Consider the following 24,399-nt stretch of genomic DNA (forward strand, 5'->3'; position numbering starts at 1 on the left):
ATGGCTATGACGAACAAGTGGTTGCTATGGCTGACGCTGTCTGCCATCGCCGCCGCTTGGCACAGCGGTACTTACATTACACTCCATTAGGAAGCCTGGGAAATACAACACATTGGACGGATCAACAATTTAATTGTTCAAATATTGCTAGAGTAAAGTGTTTTAATGGTATTTTATATTTGATCATTGATTACTGAATAAATATTTTTATTTCTCTCAACAGAGGCAAAGTCTACGGTGAACGTGTTCTCTTCCATGTCCCAGATGTCTGGAAAAATAAAAGGTGAGCTTGTTGTTGTTGTAACTGTGAACTATTTCAAATTGTGAGCATTCCATCACATTAAGACAAAGAGCTTACTTAGTATTTGTGGCATCATGTCCTGATTTTTCATTCTAGGTGTGAGTCCCATCCACAATGGCCAGGTTTGCAGTACATGGGGAAACTTCCACTTCAAGACCTTTGATGGGGACGTGTTCCAGTTGCCCACCACCTGCAACTACGTCCTGACCTCATCATGCAGGAGCAGCTACAGCGACTTCAACATCCAGATAAGAAGAGAGGAGATTGCCGGCTATCCCGTCATCAAGCACATCATGATGAAGCTGGAAGGTTCAGTGGTGGAGCTCTCAAACGGTTCAGTGGTCGTTGATGGGAAAGAGTGAGTTAAAAACACTGTGTCTGCATAAATTAATGCATCAGACTGGATTGTAAATATTTGATAGTATATCATAATCTATTCAATGGGGGGAAAAAACAGTATGTTATCTGATCAATCTGTTAAGTAGTTTATTAAACCGTATTATTATTTGGAATATTGGAAGCAAACATCTTTATGCTTTGTGATTCATCCTGAACTTGAGACCTGCCTCAAGCCTGAAGGGATAATAATTAGAACAGTTTAGCCAGAAACTAAAGTATATTTCTCTAGAGGAATGTCCACTACCACTTAATGCGTTTACAGTATACCTTCCCACACAGTTGCTGTAGATACAACTAATAGATCCACACACTCTCCCTATGGCTTTTTGAATAAAAGAGCCAAAAGACGCTTAGAAAAACCTAAGATCCAAAATAATCTATGTTTCTTCTTTTCTTTCTTCCTGCAGAGCCAGTTTACCGTTCAGTCACTCAGGAGTGTTTATTGAAAAAACACCTACCCACATCAAAATCAAAGCAAATTTGGGATTGTTTGCCACCTGGAATGAGGAGGACTCTTTTCTGGTAAGATTATTGGACTGCACAGAAATAACTCTCTATGTTTACAAACAGATCAGCCACAACATTTAAACCATATGCCTGATATTATGGAAATCTGTATTTATAAAATCAACAACTAGTCTTATAAACAACTCGTTGCTTCTATGTGCAGCACATTTTTTATTGATACAAAGCCGTTGGGGAGAGTTTGGGGTTCATCTGCATGCCAAGTTGTCTTGAAGTCTATTGTCATGTCCAAACCATTCCTGAATCAGTTCTTGCAGAGTGACAGGACCCAAGGGATACATCACATGTCAAAGTAACATCCCAATCAATACCAGATTCCAAGGTTTCCCAGCAGAACTTTGCCCAGAGCTTCACATTACCTCAGCAGGCTTTCCTTCTTCCCATGGAGCACCCAGCTGCCATTTCTTCCCACGCTAAAGGCTGCACATGCACCCAGCCGTGTATAGAATGTAAAAAAAAACATGATTCATCAGACAGGGTCTCCTTCTTCCACTGCTTCATCGTCCAGTTCTGATGCTCCTGTGCATATTGTAGATGCTGTTGGCAGTGGACAGGGGTCGGATAGAGACTCTGACCAGTACGTGGCAACGCAGCACCATTGGCAACAGTCCGCGATGCACTGTGTTCTTGCAGCTTTCTGTCCCATAGCCAATATTTTTCTTCAGTAGCTCTCCTGTGTGACTCGACCACACCAGCCAGCCATTGCTCCCTGTGCACATCAGGTGCCCAGGGCCTTGTTGCGGGTTCACTGGCTCTGGTTCCTTGGACCAGTTTTGGTCGAGACTGACCACTGTACACCAGGAACATTCCACAAGATACATCCTTTTGGAGATGCTCTGATCCAGCTGTCCAACCGACACATCTTGCTTCTTGTCGACTTGCTCAGATCATTGCTCATCTATCCTGCTTCCAATGCAACAACTTAAAGAAATTACTGCCCACACTGCCCAATAAAGCCCAACCCTTAACAGGTGCCATTGTAAGATCAAATAATCATCAGGTGTTATTTTTGCGGGTTTCAGTGTGTTTGCATGTGTGTGTATCTGTGTTTGTATTATTTATTTGTATTTTATTTGTGTATGTTTTAATCTGTACTGATGTGTGTGTTTGCTTTTGTCCTCTCAGGTGGAGCTAGACGAGAAATACAGGAACCAAACGTGTGGTCTCTGTGGAGACTTTAATGGGATCCAGCTATACAACGAGTTCTACAGTCACGGTACGCTCTGACACATTTGAACAAGTTGGCCAGTGTAGTCGTGGTCACAGTCTTAAACTGTGATATTCTCCTGACAGGTGTAAAAATTTCCCCTGTGGATTTTGCCAACTTCTGGAAAATGGACGGTCCAACTGAGAGCTGCTCCGACTACACACAGGAACCAATAAAGAGCTGCAAGGACATGGTGAGGAAAATTATATATATATGGAAATCAAGTCATTCTAAACAAAATTAGACTTGTATCATTGTTGTACCATGGCCTTGCCCCTTCATTGCTTTGCCTTCTCTGCGTCCTTCCCTGTCTGTCCTGCAGAAACCTCTGTGTGAGCAGATCCTCACAGGGCCGGCCTTCAACAGCTGTCACAGTCTGCTGGACGTTGACGCCTTCACCTCTGCCTGCACCACTGACCTCTGCCAATGCGGCAACGGCACAGATGAACGCGCAGACCCTTTCTGCCTGTGTAACACCGTGTCAGAGTTCTCCAGACAGTGCGTCCATGCTGGTGGCAAGCCCAACAACTGGAGGGCCAAAGAGCTCTGCTGTGAGTGCACTCATCACACACACACACACTCCCAGACACACACACAAACACACACACATACACACAAGTACACACACAAACACACACTTTGATTGCACTGTCAGTTAATAGTGAGGATTGTACATCACGCATATTTTAAACAACGCAATCCAAAATGTTGCTCAATATGAAAGCGACACAACCTGAACGTTCCAAGCCTAAAATGCAGCATCCTGGGTTTGAATATCACATCCACATAGTACATTTTTAAAATATAGATATAAAACACTGTGTTTATTATTGATATATTGTTCTGTTTATTCGAAAACAGTTTTTTTCCAATGTATGTATCTATGTATGTAGTGTCTTTGAGTCTGATAAAATGTAATACGAATAATGACAATAATAAGGATAATGGTAAATAGTCTGTATCTAAGACAAATGTATTCAACACAAGACAGCACTCACAAAACATCTAACTGATGGGATCTACTTCTTGTCACTGTTAGACTGTGGAATACTGGGGTAAAAAACTGTGTCTACACCTTTATTTCACATTCACTTCCTGAGCTAGCAGCTCCTTCATGGAACACTGAGGTCAGAAAGGGTGAACTGATTCATGAAGTCAACCCCAGCTCGTTTAAGGGCAGGAACAAGGCTACAGCCATGTGAATGTTATCTGAGAGGTTATGTAAGTCAAGTGGTGAGAAAAAATCTGGTGTATTCACAGGGAAGTCATGTCCTCTCAATATGGAGTACAAGGAGTGTGGCAGTCCCTGTGCTGATACCTGCTCCAACCCAGAGGCCAGCCACACCTGTGACAACCACTGTGTCGATGGATGCTTCTGCCCTGCAGGTACAGCAGAGTGACACACATAATCACACACACACTCACAGACACAAACACACTCAATGTGCTTTAACAAAGAAATGCATTGATTACTTTCAGGAATGGTGCTGGATGACTTAAACAAAAAAGGTTGTGTTCAACTGAGCAAGTGCTCCTGCAGCTACAACAACAAGATCTACGGACCTGGAGAGTCCTACTCCAGTAACTGCAAAAAATGGTATGATACAATATGCATGTGTGTTTGTGTGTGTGTGTGTGTGTGTGTGTGTGTGCCTGTGTGTGTGTGTGTGTGTGTTTTAAAGGCCTTATAGACTGTATTCCAGGGTAGTGCCACCTAGTTTTGGCAAATGATTGCAAATGAATTCTTTCTAACACCAGCAGTTAAGATTAAACTATGTTGTGCTGACAGTGGTTGTGCGAGTGGTGAGTGGACGTGTAAGGAGGAGAACTGCCCAGGAACCTGCTCTGTGGAGGGCGGAGCTCACGTTAACACCTTTGATGGAAAAGTCTACACCTTCCATGGGGACTGCTCCTACACTCTGGCTAAGGTAGTATTCACACACAAACACACACATACAAAAGCCTAAACAGCTGAAATCGTCATAGGCAGATGGTTCCATAAAGAGATGTAAATATTCAAATCAAGAGAGCGCAGGTTCATATGTCATCTCTGTACCATCCCATATATTTAATCATTTCATTTAAATATTAAAAAAGGCAAAGGGATTGACCACATTTATTGAGAGGGCTATAACAGCTAATACAACTAAATTAAATATATTTTCGATTAGGTGGCATCGTGGTTAGCACTGTTCACTCCTTGTTTGTGTGGGTTTTCTCTGGCTTTCTCCCACAGTCCAAAGACATGCAGATTGGGGCCAGGTTAGCTGTTTAAATTGACTATAGGTGTAACTGTGAGTGTGACATTTTTTTTTTGTCTCTGTATGTTGACCCTGTCAGCTGGGATTGACTCAAGCTCCCCCTAAGACCCTTAAGGGATAAGCAGTATAGATAATGGATGGATTTACGGTAGTATTGTGTATTGGGGCGGTGTGGCCTAGGGGGTACACTGGTCGTTTCCGAACAAGAAGGTTGCCGGTTCAAATCCCACTCTTCCCAATCTACATGCCGAAGTGTCCTTTGCAAGATACTGAACCCTTAAAAAATGGCCCCTCATAAATGTTGAGTGTACTAATTGTAAGTCGCTTTGGACAAAATGTAATGTGTTATTAAATAAGAGGAAGTTAATAATATGAGCTTGTGTTTATGTTCAACAATGAGACAAATTAGTCAAAGGAATCGTAGATTGTTTTACTTTGAACCTCTAGGCTAATTGAAACAGTGAAATACAGAGGAACCACGTACACTGGTCATAATCCTTTCCCTACCTCATATTGCTAAAGGTAAAAAACTTTTACATGTACTCATAGTATCACCAATTTTACTATTATTACCACAACTACTACTATTAATTATATACAGTATATTAATGTTGCTGGTATTGCTGGCACAAATTCATCCACCATCACTTTTCTTTAATAGCATTTGGTTTCCTTTGCATGTTGTTTGAGTTCAGAAGTTGAACAGCAGCTTTTTATCTGTTCAGGACTGCAATGGAACCCAGTTTGTGGTACAGGGAGAACTGGCACAGTGCGGACTGACTGACAGTGAAACCTGCCTCAAGTCTGTTACTCTAGGACTGTCCGGAGCGACAAATGTGAGTATGACATACACACACACACAATCTTGTAACAAGGTTGAGTTGGATCACTCATCAGTCAATGTCATGTTTACATGAATTATATTTATCAAAGTTGTGTATTGTTGCATGACTTGTTTGTTTTGTTGTTTTTAATAGCCTGTAGACAGACCCAAAATATGAATGTTTTAATAACATTTTGTTTCCTTTCATATAAAGGTGATCACCATCCAGCCCAGTGGCAAGGTCTTTATGAACGGCATCTACGCTCAGTTACCATTTTCTGCTGGTGAGAGACTCCTCTGATCTGTAACCACCTCTGACATGTTTAAATAACACACAGCATCACTTAGTCTGGTGTATATAGAGCTTAGTTATTTGATTCTTTAAAGTAAAGCAGCTCGTGAGAACACTAAATCTGCCACACAGTGGTTGGAGCTGTCATTATAATTCTGTTTATGTGCTGCTTGTTTACTCACACAAACTGTACAAAGCTAAAATCACTGGGTGGTGCAGGGCCCTGCTGGGGACCGAGATGACATGATAGGACACACACACACAATAGTGTATGTGTGTCCTATCAGTCTTTACTCTCCAAGAAAAGTCTATCTATGGTAAATTTAATATTTTGAAAATAATTGTAATGAAATTGATTTACAATAATATTATTCCCTTTTCTACAGTATCTGATTCCAATAATGTTCCAGTGGCTGTTTCTACACAGTTGCCCCAAACAGCTTGATTGTTTTAAATTCAGATATAATGAGAGAATGAAAAAAACCATATATCGAATATCTAATATTCTCTAACTGCAAATTGTATTTGTCACTAGCCCAATTGGCATACGCATATGGCAGCTTTCCACCCTTATAACTGATCCTGTCCATTTCTCTGTACATGTAGTCGGGATCTCGGCCTTCAGAGCATCTTCTTTCTACCTGCTGATCCAGACTTCTGTGGGCATTCTACTGGAAGTGCAGCTCCAGCCAATCATGCAACTCTACATCAGAGTGGGCAGTGACTACAGTGACAAGACCTGTGGTATGTGCATTGAAACAATCAGAATGTGATCTCAGACTGGAAACACTCTACAGAAATGAGTGATGTCTTTAATGAATCCTGTTATTGCATATGTATAAATGTAAAAGGAAAAACACAAGACAAGTAACACAAGCAGCTCTTTCAGCCTTTAAAGTTTGCATTACAACATAAGCAGCAACAGACATATCCATTAGGGGAAAAAATAGCAAGACTTAAGGAAGGCATACATGCACATTTTCTACTTCTAAGAAAAATGCAATCAAGAGTGGGTGTAAAGACAGAAAGGATTGTGACATAGGTTATTCAACCCTGTAGAGCTGGTTTCCTTAATACATTCATTCAGTATTTATTTTCTCCACAAGGTCAGGGGAGCTTATTTACTGTTAAAAGCTTAGACTGTGTGTTCAATCAGTTTAATATAAAGGTCTTATTTATGGTGGCAGTTACATTTGGAAACTTTGACCTTATTAGTTGAATTCATTACTCCCTCTGGGTTGTGATGAACACAACTCTTTTATGAGGACATACATCTCTAAATATCCTAATATGAAGGTCTATATGCTTCCTTTTATTTTCGGACCATAGTTGATATGGTGCGACATATATATATATATATATATATATATATACAGATATCAGTCTAATTGTCATCTCTAATGATGAGGATCAGTGGTATAAGAGCTGCAAGTTATCGAAGCTGTTTCTACTGTTGTTGCTTTACATTAATTGGTTTTAATGCCAAAACGGCTTATTGCTTTTATTGTGAAGAAGTTCATTGGAATGTAATGTGTTGACCACTGAGTTAGCAGAGCTTCTTTGATGGTTCATGTGAACAATTTACTATTTTATGTATTTACATTTATAATTTTTTTTAATCACTCTGTGAGAAAGAAGAGTAATCTTCGACGGTAAGGCATACAAATTCTGAAGCTGTAGTGACTTGATCACAATAAATAATTGTATCATAAAATGAAGGCTTAGGTGATGTTGTTAACATGATAGTGTCTGCCTGCAGGTCTGTGTGGGAACTTCAACAATAACCAAGCTGACGACTTCCTGAAGCTCAGTGGTGTTCCAGAATCCACAGCAGCTGGATTTGTCAACAGCTGGAAAACACATGGCAGTTGTAAAGATATTAAGAGGAGCTTTGACAACCCCTGCAGTCTTAGTCTGGAAAATGGTAGGTCTGACTCTTTTTGATTGTCTCTGAGCACGTTGGTTTCATCAGGATTACTTATTTTGGTCTTGTTTGTCGCCGACAGAGAAGTACGCTGTGCACTGGTGCTCCATGCTGAGTGATCCTCAGGGAGTGTTTTCCCCATGCCACCAAGAAATCAGTCCTGACTCTTACAAAGAGGTCAGGTCTCACAGCTACGACTTTTACTCATGTCTGTCTTCCTCGACCAGACCAGTCACCTCACACTGCTCTTTCTTTATTTTGTCCTCTCATAGAACTGCATGTATGACAGCTGTAACTGTGAGAAAAGCGAGGAGTGCATGTGTGCTGCAGTCTCTTCTTATGTGCATGCCTGTGCATCTGCAGGGATCCAGATCAATGGCTGGAGGAAGATCATCTGTGGTGAGGAGTGGGGAGCAATTACTGACCTATAGGGCTGCACAATTATGGTTGAAAGGAGAATCACTGTTTGTTTTTCCACTCATAACTGATCTCACCATTCTTTCCTCCGTTAGAATCCATATTATGTTCACATGCCTTGTTTCTTTACTATTACTTATTTTAAAGGACACAATGCTTTTTCAGTACATGCAGCTCAAATAAAACTGTCTGTACAAAGTTGCTCACGAGGACATGATGAATAAATGTCTTCTTGTTTGTGCGGAATTGAAAATATCAGGGTCTAGTCTATTTGCAGAAGGAGACTGCTTTAAAGACTCCTTCTACGTTGTTAAGCAAATCATTTTTGAAACCCTGTACAGACCAGGCATCAACATCTGTCCTGAGAGGTCTGATCACAAATTGACAGCTTTGAAAAGGTGTGATGGCACAACATGATCTGAAGTGTATTCACTTGTGTACACTTTGGATCAGATCACAGATCACACAGATGTTAATTGCAGGTGGGAGCATGGTAAGACAGTCAGGCATATTGTTGTATTGATCAGAGGATAGGGGCATAACATTTTCCTTCTTTATAGCATGTCACACCAGATAGCCCTTGAGAAGTTTTCTTCTGTTCTTCAAACCTCTGTTAAAGCAGTTTGATTATCTGCAGGGTTCCTGTCTTAATTTCATAAATGTTGCAACATTCAGTAAGTTATAATATCAAAAGCAAGCAGGAGTTGAACCAGCAACCAGATAATTAAATTAAATTCCTCTAAACACCGGTCCATTGCTGTAATCTGTGATTACTGGTAAGAAGAAAAACACGGAAAGTACTCTGAAAGTCCACTAGAGAGCAGCATGATATCATTGTTGATCAAAGGGCTTACATTTGTTATCTCTCACACACAGATATACACACACACTCACACACGCACACACGCACACACGCACACACATACACACACACACATACACACACACACACACACAGATACATACACACCCACACACAAACAGTATGTTTATACATAAAAACACTCCACAGTTGCAGATTGTGTTTAATTTACACGAAGAAGTAAACACATAAGAATCATCTCCTGTAGGAAATCATGCTGTTGCCTTGGTCCTGCAGGGTGGACCCACATGAAACCACAAGTACAAATAAAATGCTGCTGTGGCACTATACCAAAAAAGCTTTGTTTTTCACTGATCCTGTGGTTTGTCCTCCTCAGGGAAATACGCCATCTCCTGCCCGAGCAGCATGGTCTACTCCTACAACATAACGGCCAGCAGTCGCACCTGCCGCTGCCTCAGCACCACAGATCTCAGCTGCCACATCTCCTTCCCCCCCATTGACGGCTGTATCTGTGCAGAGGGAACCTACCTGGATGACTCTGGGAAATGTGTCCCATCTAAGGCCTGTCCCTGTTACGACCAAGGCTCGGTGGTGTCTCCTGGAGAGGTGGTCAGCAAGGATGGAGTCATGTGGTATGAAAATTACGTATTTCACAAGATTTGGGCAGATAAGCAAAAATAGCACGTTCAGGAAGTGTCAGTGACAGACATGGTGATGAAATTATAACATTGGTCAAACAAATTTCACATAACTGCGTGATGAAGGTTCTGCATTGGAGGTTGCTCGATCAAAAGTAATTGGTGTGAAACGTTTCTTCATTTTTTTTCTTATCATCAAGAGGTATTCAGAGGTGGTGTTTTAACCAGTTTTACTGACTTTACAGACTCCTTCAATTATCTTCTTTTTATCAGAAAAGCATCTGCTGACTTGCTCTCTGAGTCGAGTGATCAATGTTGAAGTGCCTGCTGTTAAAAATATCATCTTAATGATCCCAGAGAGGAGGAGAAAGAAAACAGATAAAAGTCTGAAAGCTGCTGACACTAGGCTGAAAACTGACCTGATGACGGACTTTTTGAGCAGATTTAGGCTATTTTGCATTACAAATAGTTGTTTTTAAAGCGGTTGCACAATAGCTTTGTATTACCTCAAATTCCCTAATTTGCCATACATAGTCGAATCGCACACAAAGCGTGTTTATTGTGGTACTGGTAGGCTTAGAGCCCCAGTCCCTAATGTATTTTAGCAGTAAAATGTGGAGTAGAGACCTATATAATTAAAGAGTTTGTCTCATTTAATTGATCATTATAAAAATGAATGACTCTGTCCCTGTAGTTCAAAGACCTGTTGGGGTTTTAAACAGTGTGTTGTAAGGTTATGTTTGAGTATTAATATATATGTATATTTGTTGTAATTTCTACACTAGCACCTGTAAGAAGGGCAAACTCAGCTGCATTGGAGAAATACAATCAGGTAAGTTACATGAAAGGAATCAGGGTTAGGGTTAGATATGCACTTCACTTTAGAAATACAGTAAATTAATTTCCGACTTGTCTTTTCTCAGGAAACTGTGCTCCTCCAATGGTGTTCTTCAACTGCTCTGCTAATGGTCCCGCTGCAAAAGGAACTGAGTGTGAGATGAGCTGCAACACATTAGACATGGCCTGTGTGAGTCACCTGTTCCCCAACATAAAGGATTTATTTACATGCGAGCACAGATAAATAGTTTATACTGGTTGTAAGACATTGTCTCTGCTGGAGCAGAAATGAAAGCTGACTGTGGACTGTACATTTTAACTTTCCTTTGCAGATGACCACAGGGTGTGTCTCTGGCTGCATGTGTCCACCTGGGTTGGTATCTGATGGTAAAGGACGCTGCATCAAGCCAGAGGCCTGTCTCTGTGATCACAATGGGATCTCCTACCAGCCTGGAGAGACCACCAGGGTGGACTGCAACACCTGGTAAGTGAATCACAAGTAGATTGAGACACTGAAGCTAGAAACACAGGTTTCCCCCTGTGACATGTAAACACAAAAAGGCCATTTATAATCGTGATTCCATCTGTTGTGTATCTGCTCACAGCACTTGTAAAGACAGAAAGTGGATCTGTACAACCGATCAGTGTGATGGGACTTGCTCTGTGTATGGTGCTGGACACTACATGACCTTTGATCAGAAGCGCTTCATCTTTGATGGCAACTGTGAATACGTTCTCACTCAGGTATGACTGTGCCAGAAAAACAGCTGAAAAACAGAAAGATGGAAGTATGACGAATGAGCTGTCACTAAAGGGGATTAGTATGTTGAGCAGAATCAAAGGGAAGACATTCTCTCAAATGTCCTTGCTTGATTTTGTGTGTGTATAGTAATACATCATTATTATCAACTCCAAAATCCAAAACAAACTAATTCAACTTGGTTGCCACTGGTGTGAAGCAGGTATGCTCTGTCAGAAACTTTATCCTTGCTTTTTGTACATATGTACTGCTAGAGGCTGGTAATATGCTTTGGCTTTAAACAGTTATTACCTCTGCCAGGGAGGTTATGTTGTAGCCTGTCGTTCTGTTTGCAGCATTACGCAAACATTAGGGCCCAGATTAATAGAAATCATTGAAAATCAGTGGGCGAATCTAGGAATTTAATTTCATGTTGTTTACATTTTGATATTGGGCGTTTTTCCATTTTTGGTTGATTTCTAAGAGAGATGGATCCTGAAGAAAAAATCTGTCATATTTGGGGACTGATATTTATGTGTGTGTGCAATGTGGTGCAGACCCAGATACAAATCCAGATCTAGTGAATTTAATTTAAATTGGTTTCATAAGGAGACTGTTGGGCCTTGGCAGTCGATGCACTCTACAAAGTGCCCATGTATATTTTATATACATTTTACTAAAATGAAAATGAAATATAAGGGTGAATATCAGGAATAAAGAGATAATGTACTTATTTGTGTGTGTGCCTGTGTGGGTGTCCCCTTCCTCAGGACTACTGTGGCAGCGCTCAGAGTAATGGAACTTTCAGAGTGATCACTGAGAATGTTCCGTGTGGAACCACAGGAACCACCTGCTCTAAGACCATCAAGATCTTTCTGGAGGTAAACAATAAGAAAAAAAACATTAAAAATCTCTGTTGTTCTCCGCCACTTTCAGTTGTGGGTCCCATCAGCACTTAGGCTCTCCTGATGTTCCTGTATACATTCCCATGCAGCCACTTGGTTATGTCTCTCAGGTGCATTGTAGCAACTTGCATTTTACACCCTGCTACTGTGTGCTGGACAGTCTCAGTGGTATCTTTGCACAGCTTCCCCCTTGAGTCTTGTCTCCTGTAGCAGCCTTTATTGATTTAGTTCTTAGGAGTTCTTGAGCTGCCTCTATGATGTTGTTCATGTCACCCACTTCCTCTATCTGTCAACGGTGTTTGTTGACCACCACAACGTCCAGTAGGTTAGACATCACCAGTTTATCAGTCTGGATCTGGAATTATAGCCCATACTCGGCACGGATGTTCCGGTACAGCCACTCCCTGTCTCCATCTTACACCTACTACAAGTTATTGTGTTGATTTAATTCTACAAGGATAAAATGTCAACACACACACACATACACACACACACACACACACACACACTTACCAATAATCCTTGCCTTATCTTTTGTGCAGAGTGCAGAACTGATTCTAACAGAAGGAAACTACAGGTTGCTTTCAAGTGGAAAAGAAGAGGCCACTCCATTCCGTTATAGCACTATGGGTAACTACCTCGTAATTGAAGCCAACAATGGACTCATTCTCATGTGGGACAGAAAAACCACCTTGTTCATCAAGCTCAGCCCAAAATATAAGGTAACCCCGGTGTAAATGAACCAAGGCTGGGATCGAAATGTGAAAAAACATGAGCTTTGTTTGTGTTTAACAACATGAGATAAGGAGCTCTTCTTTTTTCAGGGTCGGGTGTGTGGGCTTTGTGGCAGCTATGACAACAATGCAAATAACGACTTCACTACAAGGTGCCATGCAATGGTTGTCAGCCCACTGGTGTTTGGCAACAGCTGGAAGGATTTACCAAGCTGCCCCGATGCTCCGAGCATTAACAGCCCCTGCACAGACAACCCATACAGACAGTCGTGGGCCAAGAAACAGTGCAGCATCATAGAGAGTGACGTCTTCTCCACCTGCCACTCTATTGTAAGTTGTTGTTTACATAATCGTTGGCAATCCATAGCACAACTTCTCTGAGCCACATTTTATTCCAACACTAAAGAAGGCTTTGCACCCCCATGTGGCAGAACAGGTGCATAGGAGAGCGACGAGTAGATCAAAATCTATGAAAAGAGCTCCTGCACACTGTTCAATAGCAGTATTCACCGTGGAGTTTACCAGCGTTATGGATTAAAACAAAACTTATCATGACCAAACATCAGAGGAAAGATGACAATTATGTTTGTTGCTCTCAGATGTGATCTTTGTTTTTTGCTGTTGTTCGCCTGCTGGTTCGGTGAGTGTTGGTCGTAGAAAGATGGCAAAGATACAGTTGCAATCTGTGTTGTCAGTTTGTGTTTTAAGCATAAAGTAGCATGTTCATTGGTACCCGCTTTGTGTGTTTGTTCGATGTGCATTGTGTTTGAATTGTGTCTGGTTTTGGGGGAAATTGCTGTCATGGGCGCTCAGCTGAGCTTCCACATGTTAAAAAAAGGTATGGCATGTCCATCCTTCAAAACTTGATTTTGTATTTTACCTTGTTGATTAGGGTTCCAAGAGAACTGTGCAAATTGTGAATGATTAAAATGAACCAGTTCATTTTATTCTTTATGAACGGAACTTTGATCCAACTCTGTGTGAACTTGCACAACACTGACTAAACCAGCTACATACAGTAAATGCAGTAGAATAAAAACTAGATTATTTGCATGACAACAAACGGAAGTGCAACCTTTCCTCCATTTTGTGTTGTAGAGTTGTTCTTTACTAAACACTAAACTGAACTCACCAAATGTATCAACACACCTTGCAGGTGGATCCTACACCATACTATGAAGCATGTGTGTTCGACTCATGTGCTTGTGACACTGGTGGAGACTGCGAGTGTTTCTGCACTGCTGTGGCTGCTTATGCTGAATCGTGTAATCAAGCTGGTGTCTGTCTACGATGGAGAACCCCTAAAATCTGCCGTAAGTAACGAGGATGAGAGATTTCTTGGTGAGCTAATTTTAAATTAGAATTATGTCTATTTTAAATAATTTCACATAATAATTTCACACAAAACTAGCTAAATAATCACATCAAAATGATTGTCATGAAATTTTCAATGTTGTGATTTCATACTAAAGTACCATGTCTGTCAAGTACAAAGGTAAATATAAGGCTATGTACACCAACACATCTAGGCCATCAGATCAAGCCTGACAAATGCGCAAACTGGATTCGTTGTTTCTCTTTTTCAGCTCTCTTCTGTGATTACTACAATCCCCCTGGTGAATGTGAATGGCACTACATGCCTTGTGGATCTCCTTGTATGAAAACCTGCCGGAACCCTTCAGGCAGCTGCTCCACACAGATACCTCCTCTTGAAGGTACAAGATAAGGATTTTATAACTTGACCTCATCTGTTAATGGAATTTAAATAAGGATTAGCAAGATCGACAATTGACGACATCAGTACATTTTACCGTTACATATAATAATTTCCTTAATAATATCAATCATTCCACCACAATTCAATGTGTAAATGAAATTCTAACCACTTTCAAATGGTGGTATTCCTGGTTTAAAAAAAATGCCATAAAGTACCCTCTCTTGCAATGTATGAATAGATGTTGTTTTTTTCAATTAGGTTGCTATCCCAAGTGTCCCACTGCTCAGTCATACTTTGATGAGGATACAATGACATGTGTCGTAAAGGAACAATGTGGCTGCTATGATAAAGAGGGGAAACACTATGATAACGGTGACAAAGTTCCAACAACCAAAAACTGTTATACATGGTAAGTTTTGCATATCTTTCATGGGCTAATCGATGCAATGTAATGTTGTGGGATGTTCAAATACAAATTAACACAATAATCTAATCTGATCTTATGTTTATGTTTTTCTCTCTTTAAGTACATGCAGGTCAATGACCATCAAATGTCGTTACGATACTGAAGGTAAGCAAAGACTTGGAGTGATCATTGGTTTAAAAAAAGTGTATGTGAGGTTAAAATGTCAATTAAAGATCTCCTCTTTTCACAGCCTGTAGTTGCACATATCATGGAAACAAATATCCCTCTGGCAGAACAATCTATAACACAACAGATGGACATGGTAACTGCATGACAGCAGTATGTGGTACAAATGGCACCATTGACAAGGAGTCTTACCCATGCCCAGTACCAGCCATAACTACACAATTGCCCACTGTGACTTCAACTACAACTAGCCAGTCGCCAACCACGTTTGTTTTTACATCAACCACACCAGGTATGTATGGTCCAGGTAAACATTTTCGATTTAAGACATACAGTAATCAGCTATATAATACAAGATTTACTACTTAATCATTGTCCGTTTTATGTGTGTTTACAGAACCAGTTACAGTCACTTGTAATCCTTGTGTATGGTCGCCATGGTATGATTCCAGCTTCCCCACACTGGGAACTCCAGGAGGAGACGACGAAACTTATGAAAAGATTAGACGGGCTGGAAACAAGATATGTGATAAGCCAAGTCAAATCGAATGCAGAGCTGAAAAATTTCCTAATGTCACAATTGACAATGTGGGACAGATTGTGGAATGTAATATAGCTAAGGGGCTGATGTGCAGAAATGAAAACCAGTCTGGGCCATTGGCCCTGTGCTTTAACTACCAAGTCAGAGTTCTGTGTTGTGAATATAGTGTATGTCCAACAAAGCCTGCTCCACATCCAACCTCAACCGCAAATCCCACAACAAAACATGTTACAGGAGCACCTTGTCAGGAAACATGCTTCTGGTCAAAATGGATAAACTCGGACTATCCTGATCATGGTCCTCAGGGTGGGGACAATGAAACCATCAAGCACATCATCCAGAAGGGCTACAACATCTGTGAGAATCCAGTGGCAGTGGAGTGTCGGGTATTTCACTATGAATCAATGCCCCTTGAGCAATTAGGGCAAAATGTAACTTGCAATAACAAAGTAGGACTCCTGTGTAAGAACAGCTTACAGTATCCCCCCATATGTTTAAATTATGAAATAAAAGTAAAATGTTGCAAGACAGTACAATGCGACACAACGCTGAATCCAACAAGTACTACTTTCCAAACCTTACAAACTCTAGCATCAACTACCACAACTAAAATGCCCCTAAAGACAACTAAAAAAACTACAACTCATCCACCTATAACTAATACTTTAAGAACAACATCTACAACCAAAACTGAAACCACAACAACCGAGAAACCTACAACCTCTACTACATCCACCCCTACTACTACAACTGAAACCACAACTCAGCCAAAAACAACTACTACTACGACCACCACCCCTACAACTACAACTGAAACCACAACTCAGCCAAAAACAACTACTACTACGACCACCAACCCTACTACTACAACTGAAACAACAACTCAGCCAAAAACAACTACTACTACGACTACCAACCCTACTACTACAGCTGAAACAACTCAGCCAAAAACAACTACTACTACGACCACAACCTCTACTATTACAACTGAAACCACAACTCAGCCAAAAACAACTACTACTACTACCACCACCCCTACTACTACAACTGAAACCACAACTCAGCCAAAAACAACTACTACTACGACCACCACCCCAACTATTACAACTGAAACCACAACTCAGCCAAAAACAACTACTACTGTAACCACCACCCATACTACTACAACTGAAACCACAACTCAGCCAAAAACAACTACTACAACTACCACCACCCCTACTACTACAACTGAAACAACAACTCAGCCAAAAACAACTACTACTACGACCACCACCCCAACTATTAAAACTGAAACAACAACTCTGCCAATTACAACAACTCCTTCAACCAACACTGAAACAACTACCAACACCCCGGCACCTACAGCTGGACCATGCCCTGGGGGACATGATATGAAATGTGTTTGGTCAAAGTGGATCAATCTTGGTGAGCCCACACCAGGCCCTAGTGGTGGGGATGATGAATCCATCCAGAAAGTAATCTCTGCTGGTTATCACATTTGCTCAGCTCCAGAAGAAGTCCAGTGCAGAGCCATTATTTACCCACATCTTGCCATCTCCAATGTGGGACAGGCTGTGACTTGCAATAAGAATGTGGGTCTTATATGCAACAACAAACAACAAGGACTTCAGCAAGAGTGTTTTGATTATGAGATTAAATTCAAATGTTGTGAGTGTCCAACATCTTCTACTGCCAAACCAAGTACTATACCTGCTACTACTTCAACCACAACACCTACTACCACAACTGCGACAACAACTCACTCACCAACAACTACTACTACAACCACAACCCCTACTACCACCACTGAAACGACAACAACAACTCAGCCACCAACAACTACTTCAACCACCACAGAAACAACTACCACCACCCTGGCACCTACAGCTGGACCATGCCCTGGGGGACATGATATGAAATGTGGTTGGTCCAAGTGGATCAATCTTGGTGAGCCAACACCAGGGCCTAGTGGTGGGGATGATGAATCCATCCAGAAAGTAATCTCTGCTGGTTATCACATTTGCTCAGCTCCAGAAGAAGTCCAGTGCCGAGCTATTATTTACCCACATCTCGACATCTCCAATATAGGACAGGCTGTGACTTGCAATAAGAATGTGGGTCTTATATGCAACAACAAACAACAAGGACTTCAGCAAGAGTGTTTTGATTATGAGATTAAATTCAAATGTTGTGAGTGTCCAACATCTTCTACTGTCAAACCAAGTACTGTACCTGCTACTACTTCAACCACAACACCTACTACCACAACTGCGACAACAACTCACTCACCAACCACTACTACTACAACCACAACCCCTACTACCACCACTGAAACGACAACAACAACTCAGCCACCAACAACTACTTCAACCACCACAGAAACAACTACCACCACCCAGGCACCTACAGCTGGACCATGCCCTGGGGGACATGATATGAAATGTGTATGGTCAAAGTGGATCAATCTTGGTGAGCCCACACCAGGCCCTAGTGGTGGGGATGATGAATCCATCCAGAAAGTAATCTCTGCTGGTTATCACATTTGCTCAGCTCCAGAAGAAGTCCAGTGCAGAGCCATTATCTACCCACATCTCGACATCTCCAATATAGGACAGGCTGTGACTTGCAATAAGAATGTGGGTCTTATATGCAATAACAAACAACAAGGACTTCAGCAAGAGTGTTTTGATTATGAGATTAAATTCAAATGTTGTGAGTGTCCAACATCTTCTACTGTCAAACCAAGTACTATACCTGCTACTACTTCAACCACAACACCTACTACCACAACTGCGACAACAACTCACTCACCAACAACTACTACTACAACCACAACCCCTACTACCACTACTGAAACGACAACAACGACAACACAGCCACCAACAACTACTTCAACCACCACAGAAACAACTACCACCACCCCGGCACCTACAGCTGGACCATGCCCTGGGGGACATGATATGAAATGTGTTTGGTCAAAGTGGATCAATCTTGGTGAGCCCACACCAGGCCCTAGTGGTGGGGATGATGAATCCATCCAGAAAGTAATCTCTGCTGGTTATCACATTTGCTCAACTCCAGAAGAAGTCCAGTGCAGAGCCATTATTTACCCACATCTTGCCATCTCCAATGTGGGACAGGCTGTGACTTGCAATAAGAATGTGGGTCTTATATGCACCAACAAACAACAAGGACTTCAGCAAGAGTGTTTTGATTATGAGATTAAATTCAAATGTTGTGAGTGTCCAACATCTTCTACTGTCAAACCAAGTACTATACCTGCTACTACTTTAACGACAACACCTACTACCACAACTACGACAACAACTCACTCACCAACAACAACTACTTCAACCACTACAGAAACAACTACCACCATCCCGGCACCTACAACTGGACCATGCCCTGGGGGACATGATATGAAATGTGGTTGGTCAAAGTGGATCAATCTTGGTGAGCCAACACCAGGGCCTAGTGGTGGGGATGATGAATCCATCCAGAAAGTAATCTCTGCTGGTTATCACATTTGCTCAGCTCCAGAAGAAGTACAGTGCAGAGCCATTATTTACCCACATCTTGCCATCTCCAATGTGGGACAGGCTGTGACTTGCAATAAGAATGTGGGTCTTATATGCAACAACAAACAACAAGGACTTCAGCAAGAGTGTTTTGATTATGAGATTAAATTCAAATGTTGTGAGTGTCCAACATCTTCTACTGTCAAACCAAGTACTATACCTGCTACTACTTCAACCACAACACCTACTACCACAACTGCGACAACAACTCACTCACCAACAATTACTACTACAACCACAACCCCTACTACCACCACTGAAACGACAACAACAACTCAGCCACCAACAACTACTTCAACCACCACAGAAACAACTACCACCACCCAGGCACCTACAGCTGGACCATGCCCTGGGGGACATGATATGAAATGTGTTTGGTCAAAGTGGATCAATCTTGGTGAGCCCACACCAGGCCATAGTGGTGGGGATGATGAATCCATCCAGAAAGTAATCTCTGCTGGTTATCACATTTGCTCAGCTCCAGAAGAAGTCCAGTGCAGAGCCATTATCTACCCACATCTCGACATCTCCAATATAGGACAGGCTGTGACTTGCAATAAGAATGTGGGTCTTATATGCAATAACAAACAACAAGGACTTCAGCAAGAGTGTTTTGATTATGAGATTAAATTCAAATGTTGTGAGTGTCCAACATCTTCTACTGTCAAACCAAGTACTGTACCTGCTACTACTTCAACCACAACACCTACTACCACAACTGCGACAACAACTCACTCACCAACCACTACTACTACAACCACAACCCCTACTACCACCACTGAAACGACAACAACAACTCAGCCACCAACAACTACTTCAACCACCACAGAAACAACTACCACCACCCAGGCACCTACAGCTGGACCATGCCCTGGGGGACATGATATGAAATGTGTATGGTCAAAGTGGATCAATCTTGGTGAGCCCACACCAGGCCCTAGTGGTGGGGATGATGAATCCATCCAGAAAGTAATCTCTGCTGGTTATCACATTTGCTCAGCTCCAGAAGAAGTCCAGTGCAGAGCCATTATTTACCCACATCTTGCCATCTCCAATGTGGGACAGGCTGTGACTTGCAATAAGAATGTGGGTCTTATATGCACCAACAAACAACAAGGACTTCAGCAAGAGTGTTTTGATTATGAGATTAAATTCAAATGTTGTGAGTGTCCAACATCTTCTACTGTCAAACCAAGTACTATACCTGCTACTACTTCAACCACAACACCTACTACCACAACTGCGACAACAACTCACTCACCAACAACTACTACTACGACCACAACCCATACTACCACTACTGAAACGACAACAACAACACAGCCACCAACAACTACTTCAACCACCACAGAAACAACTACCACCACCCTGGCACCTACAGCTGGACCATGCCCTGGGGGACATGATATGAAATGTGGTTGGTCCAAGTGGATCAATCTTGGTGAGCCAACACAAGGGCCTAGTGGTGGGGATGATGAATCCATCCAGAAAGTAATCTCTGCTGGTTATCACATTTGCTCAGCTCCAGAAGAAGTACAGTGCAGAGCCATTATTTACCCACATCTTGCCATCTCCAATGTGGGACAGGCTGTGACTTGCAATAAGAATGTGGGTCTTATATGCAACAACAAACAACAAGGACTTCAGCAAGAGTGTTTTGATTATGAGATTAAATTCAAATGTTGTGAGTGTCCAACATCTTCTACTGTCAAACCAAGTACTATACCTGCTACTACTTCAACCACAACACCTACTACCACAACTGCGACAACAACTCACTCACCAACAACTACTACTACAACCACAACCCCTACTACCACCACTGAAACGACAACAACAACTCAGCCACCAACAACTACTTCAACCACCACAGAAACAACTACCACCACCCAGGCACCTACAGCTGGACCATGCCCTGGGGGACATGATATGAAATGTGTTTGGTCAAAGTGGATCAATCTTGGTGAGCCCACACCAGGCCCTAGTGGTGGGGATGATGAATCCATCCAGAAAGTAATCTCTGCTGGTTATCACATTTGCTCAGCTCCAGAAGAAGTCCAGTGCAGAGCCATTATCTACCCACATCTCGACATCTCCAATATAGGACAGGCTGTGACTTGCAATAAGAATGTGGGTCTTATATGCAATAACAAACAACAAGGACTTCAGCAAGAGTGTTTTGATTATGAGATTAAATTCAAATGTTGTGAGTGTCCAACATCTTCTACTGTCAAACCAAGTACTATACCTGCTACTACTTCAACCACAACACCTACTACCACAACTGCGACAACAACTCACTCACCAACAATTACTACTACAACCACAACCCCTACTACCACTACTGAAACGAAAACAACAACAACAACACAGCCACCAACAACTACTTCAACCACCACAGAAACAACTACCACCACCCCGGCACCTACAGCTGGACCATGCCCTGGGGGACATGATATGAAATGTGTTTGGTCAAAGTGGATCAATCTTGGTGAGCCCACACCAGGCCCTAGTGGTGGGGATGATGAATCCATCCAGAAAGTAATCTCTGCTGGTTATCACATTTGCTCAGCTCCAGAAGAAGTCCAGTGCAGAGCCATTATCTACCCACATCTCGACATCTCCAATATAGGACAGGCTGTGACTTGCAATAAGAATGTGGGTCTTATATGCAATAACAAACAACAAGGACTTCAGCAAGAGTGTTTTGATTATGAGATTAAATTCAAATGTTGTGAGTGTCCAACATCTTCTACTGTCAAACCAAGTACTATACCTGCTACTACTTCAACCACAACACCTACTACCACAACTGCGACAACAACTCACTCACCAACAACTACTACTACAACCACAACCCCTACTACCACTACTGAAACGACAACAACAACAACACAGCCACCAACAACTACTTCAACCACCACAGAAACAACTACCACCACCCCGGCACCTACAGCTGGACCATGCCCTGGGGGACATGATATGAAATGTGTTTGGTCAAAGTGGATCAATCTTGGTGAGCCCACACCAGGCCCTAGTGGTGGGGATGATGAATCCATCCAGAAAGTAATCTCTGCTGGTTATCACATTTGCTCAGCTCCAGAAGAAGTCCAGTGCAGAGCCATTATTTACCCACATCTTGCCATCTCTAATGTGGGACAGGCTGTGACTTGCAATAAGAATGTGGGTCTTATATGCACCAACAAACAACAAGGACTTCAGCAAGAGTGTTTTGATTATGAGATTAAATTCAAATGTTGTGAGTGTCCAACATCTTCTACTGTCAAACCAAGTACTATACCTGCTACTACTTTAACGACAACACCTACTACCACAACTGCGACAACAACTCACTCACCAACAACTACTACTACAACCACAACCCCTACTACCACTACTGAAACGACAACAACAACAACACAGCCACCAACAACTACTTCAACCACCACAGAAACAACTACCACCACCCCGGCACCTACAGCTGGACCATGCCCTGGGGGACATGATATGAAATGTGTTTGGTCAAAGTGGATCAATCTTGGTGAGCCCACACCAGGCCCTAGTGGTGGGGATGATGAATCCATCCAGAAAGTAATCTCTGCTGGTTATCACATTTGCTCAGCTCCAGAAGAAGTCCAGTGCAGAGCCATTATTTACCCACATCTTGCCATCTCCAATGTGGGACAGGCTGTGACTTGCAATAAGAATGTGGGTCTTATATGCACCAACAAACAACAAGGACTTCAGCAAGAGTGTTTTGATTATGAGATTAAATTCAAATGTTGTGAGTGTCCAACATCTTCTACTGTCAAACCAAGTACTATACCTGCTACTACTTTAACGACAACACCTACTACCACAACTACGACAACAACTCACTCACCAACAACAACTACTTCAACCACTACAGAAACAACTACCACCATCCCGGCACCTACAACTGGACCATGCCCTGGGGGACATGATATGAAATGTGGTTGGTCAAAGTGGATCAATCTTGGTGAGCCAACACCAGGCCCTAGTGGTGGGGATGATGAATCCATCCAGAAAGTAATCTCTGCTGGTTATCACATTTGCTCAGCTCCAGAAGAAGTCCAGTGCAGAGCCATTATTTACCCACATCTTGCCATCTCCAATGTGGGACAGGCTGTGACTTGCAATAAGAATGTGGGTCTTATATGCAACAACAAACAACAAGGACTTCAGCAAGAGTGTTTTGATTATGAGATTAAATTCAAATGTTGTGAGTGTCCAACATCTTCTACTGTCAAACCAAGTACTATACCTGCTACTACTTCAACCACAACACCTACTACCACAACTGCGACAACAACTCACTCACCAACAACCACTACTACAACCACAACCCCTACTACCACCACTGAAACGACAACAACAACTCAGCCACCAACAACTACTTCAACCACCACAGAAACAACTACCACCACCCAGGCACCTACAGCTGGACCATGCCCTGGGGGACATGATATGAAATGTGTTTGGTCAAAGTGGATCAATCTTGGTGAGCCCACACCAGGCCCTAGTGGTGGGGATGATGAATCCATCCAGAAAGTAATCTCTGCTGGTTATCACATTTGCTCAGCTCCAGAAGAAGTCCAGTGCAGAGCCATTATTTACCCACATCTTGCCATCTCCAATGTGGGACAGGCTGTGACTTGCAATAAGAATGTGGGTCTTATATGCAACAACAAACAACAAGGACTTCAGCAAGAGTGTTTTGATTATGAGATTAAATTCAAATGTTGTGAGTGTCCAACATCTTCTACTGTCAAACCAAGTACTATACCTGCTACTACTTCAACCACAACACCTACTACCACAACTGCGACAACAACTCACTCACCAACAACCACTACTACAACCACAACCCCTACTACCACCACTGAAACGACAACAACAACTCAGCCACCAACAACTACTTCAACCACCACAGAAACAACTACCACCACCCAGGCACCTACAGCTGGACCATGCCCTGGGGGACATGATATGAAATGTGTTTGGTCAAAGTGGATCAATCTTGGTGAGCCCACACCAGGCCCTAGTGGTGGGGATGATGAATCCATCCAGAAAGTAATCTCTGCTGGTTATCACATTTGCTCAGCTCCAGAAGAAGTCCAGTGCA

At 42.1% G+C, this 24,399-nt stretch overlaps 1 protein-coding gene across 1 annotated transcript in view; it reads left to right on the forward strand.

The window, feature by feature from the left end:
- The window catches only part of LOC128436649 (mucin-5AC), a 39,887-nt gene continuing 15,488 nt past the window's right edge, over positions 1-24,399 (forward strand). Inside the window, exons 1-38 of the mRNA XM_053418449.1 lie at positions 1-67; positions 224-283; positions 398-659; positions 1,108-1,222; positions 2,351-2,441; positions 2,519-2,625; positions 2,755-2,983; positions 3,693-3,818; positions 3,912-4,029; positions 4,222-4,360; positions 5,419-5,529; positions 5,731-5,800; positions 6,415-6,552; positions 7,568-7,732; positions 7,815-7,909; positions 8,005-8,131; positions 9,349-9,604; positions 10,396-10,442; positions 10,534-10,637; positions 10,780-10,931; positions 11,053-11,191; positions 11,957-12,067; positions 12,634-12,813; positions 12,916-13,155; positions 13,982-14,138; positions 14,412-14,540; positions 14,801-14,951; positions 15,070-15,113; positions 15,199-15,426; positions 15,538-16,572; positions 17,044-17,561; positions 17,871-18,083; positions 18,393-19,038; positions 19,384-19,589; positions 19,899-20,633; positions 20,943-21,674; positions 21,993-23,698; positions 24,044-24,234. Coding sequence (XP_053274424.1) covers positions 1-67; positions 224-283; positions 398-659; positions 1,108-1,222; positions 2,351-2,441; positions 2,519-2,625; positions 2,755-2,983; positions 3,693-3,818; positions 3,912-4,029; positions 4,222-4,360; positions 5,419-5,529; positions 5,731-5,800; positions 6,415-6,552; positions 7,568-7,732; positions 7,815-7,909; positions 8,005-8,131; positions 9,349-9,604; positions 10,396-10,442; positions 10,534-10,637; positions 10,780-10,931; positions 11,053-11,191; positions 11,957-12,067; positions 12,634-12,813; positions 12,916-13,155; positions 13,982-14,138; positions 14,412-14,540; positions 14,801-14,951; positions 15,070-15,113; positions 15,199-15,426; positions 15,538-16,572; positions 17,044-17,561; positions 17,871-18,083; positions 18,393-19,038; positions 19,384-19,589; positions 19,899-20,633; positions 20,943-21,674; positions 21,993-23,698; positions 24,044-24,234 — 9,940 coding nt within the window. The remainder of the gene's footprint in view (positions 68-223; positions 284-397; positions 660-1,107; positions 1,223-2,350; positions 2,442-2,518; positions 2,626-2,754; positions 2,984-3,692; positions 3,819-3,911; positions 4,030-4,221; positions 4,361-5,418; positions 5,530-5,730; positions 5,801-6,414; positions 6,553-7,567; positions 7,733-7,814; positions 7,910-8,004; positions 8,132-9,348; positions 9,605-10,395; positions 10,443-10,533; positions 10,638-10,779; positions 10,932-11,052; positions 11,192-11,956; positions 12,068-12,633; positions 12,814-12,915; positions 13,156-13,981; positions 14,139-14,411; positions 14,541-14,800; positions 14,952-15,069; positions 15,114-15,198; positions 15,427-15,537; positions 16,573-17,043; positions 17,562-17,870; positions 18,084-18,392; positions 19,039-19,383; positions 19,590-19,898; positions 20,634-20,942; positions 21,675-21,992; positions 23,699-24,043; positions 24,235-24,399) is intronic.

This window comes from Pleuronectes platessa, chromosome 1 (assembly GCF_947347685.1).
Source record: "Pleuronectes platessa chromosome 1, fPlePla1.1, whole genome shotgun sequence".
NCBI classification, from domain to species: domain Eukaryota; kingdom Metazoa; phylum Chordata; class Actinopteri; order Pleuronectiformes; family Pleuronectidae; genus Pleuronectes; species Pleuronectes platessa.